Consider the following 935-nt stretch of genomic DNA (forward strand, 5'->3'; position numbering starts at 1 on the left):
TGGCTTGGGAAGTTACACAACTTGCTGGTGAACTTCCTTTGTGTCTTAGGGTTATAGGCTCGTATTTTCGAGGAATGTCTAAGCTGGAGTGGACGAAAGCACTACCAAGGTTAAGGAGTAGCCTTGACGCTGATATTCTTAGCATTTTGAAGTTCAGCTATGATGCCTTAGATGACGAAGACAAATATTTGTTTCTTCATATAGCTTGCTTCTTCAATCGTGAATGGATTGTGAAAGTGGAAGAGTATCTTGCAGAGACGTTCTTGGATGTGAGTCATCGGCTTAATGGCTTAGCTGAAAAATCGCTCATATCTTTGAATGGGGGATATATAAACATGCATGATCTGCTAGTCAAACTAGGTATAGACATTGTCCGTAAACAGTCTCTTCGTGAGCCTGGACAACGACTATTTTTGGTTGATGCACGAGAAATTTGTGAAGTACTCAATCTTGATGCGAATGTAAGTTTTGACATTTCTCTCCACAAATCGTGTTGATTTAATAAGTGACCATTTCATATTATTTATGTTCTGTTTTTCAGGGCAGTAGAAGTGTTATGGGCATAAATTTCAACTTTGGTGAGGATAGGATCAAGGAAAAGTTACATATAAGTGAGAGAGCCTTTCAAGGAATGTCTAATCTCCAATTCTTAAGAGTCAAAGGGAATAACAATACAATACATCTACCGCACGGTTTAGAGTATATATCTCGTAAACTTCGATTACTACAATGGACTTATTTTCCGATGACATGTTTGCCTCCTATTTTCAACACGGAGTTTCTGGTTGAACTAGTCATGCCTTACAGCAAACTTGAGAAGTTGTGGGAAGGAATTAAAGTAAGTAATTTTGATTTATCTCTTTTAGATATTTTATTAATTTCAAATTAATAATTTATCGATAGATGCGTGCTACTATCAACTGGGAACCGCGATG

The 935-nt window shown here is 37.3% G+C and overlaps 1 protein-coding gene across 1 annotated transcript in view; it reads left to right on the top strand.

Annotated features, from left to right (window-relative positions):
- LOC9299194 (probable disease resistance protein RPP1) overlaps nt 1–935 on the top strand; it is a 5,050-nt gene that overhangs the window by 2,126 nt on the left and 1,989 nt on the right. The window contains exons 3-4 of the mRNA XM_021019636.1: nt 6–461; nt 542–838. Of these exons, the coding sequence (XP_020875295.1) occupies nt 6–461; nt 542–838 (753 nt within the window). The remainder of the gene's footprint in view (nt 1–5; nt 462–541; nt 839–935) is intronic.

This window comes from Arabidopsis lyrata (assembly GCF_000004255.2).
Source record: "Arabidopsis lyrata subsp. lyrata unplaced genomic scaffold ARALYscaffold_20, whole genome shotgun sequence".
NCBI classification, from domain to species: domain Eukaryota; kingdom Viridiplantae; phylum Streptophyta; class Magnoliopsida; order Brassicales; family Brassicaceae; genus Arabidopsis; species Arabidopsis lyrata.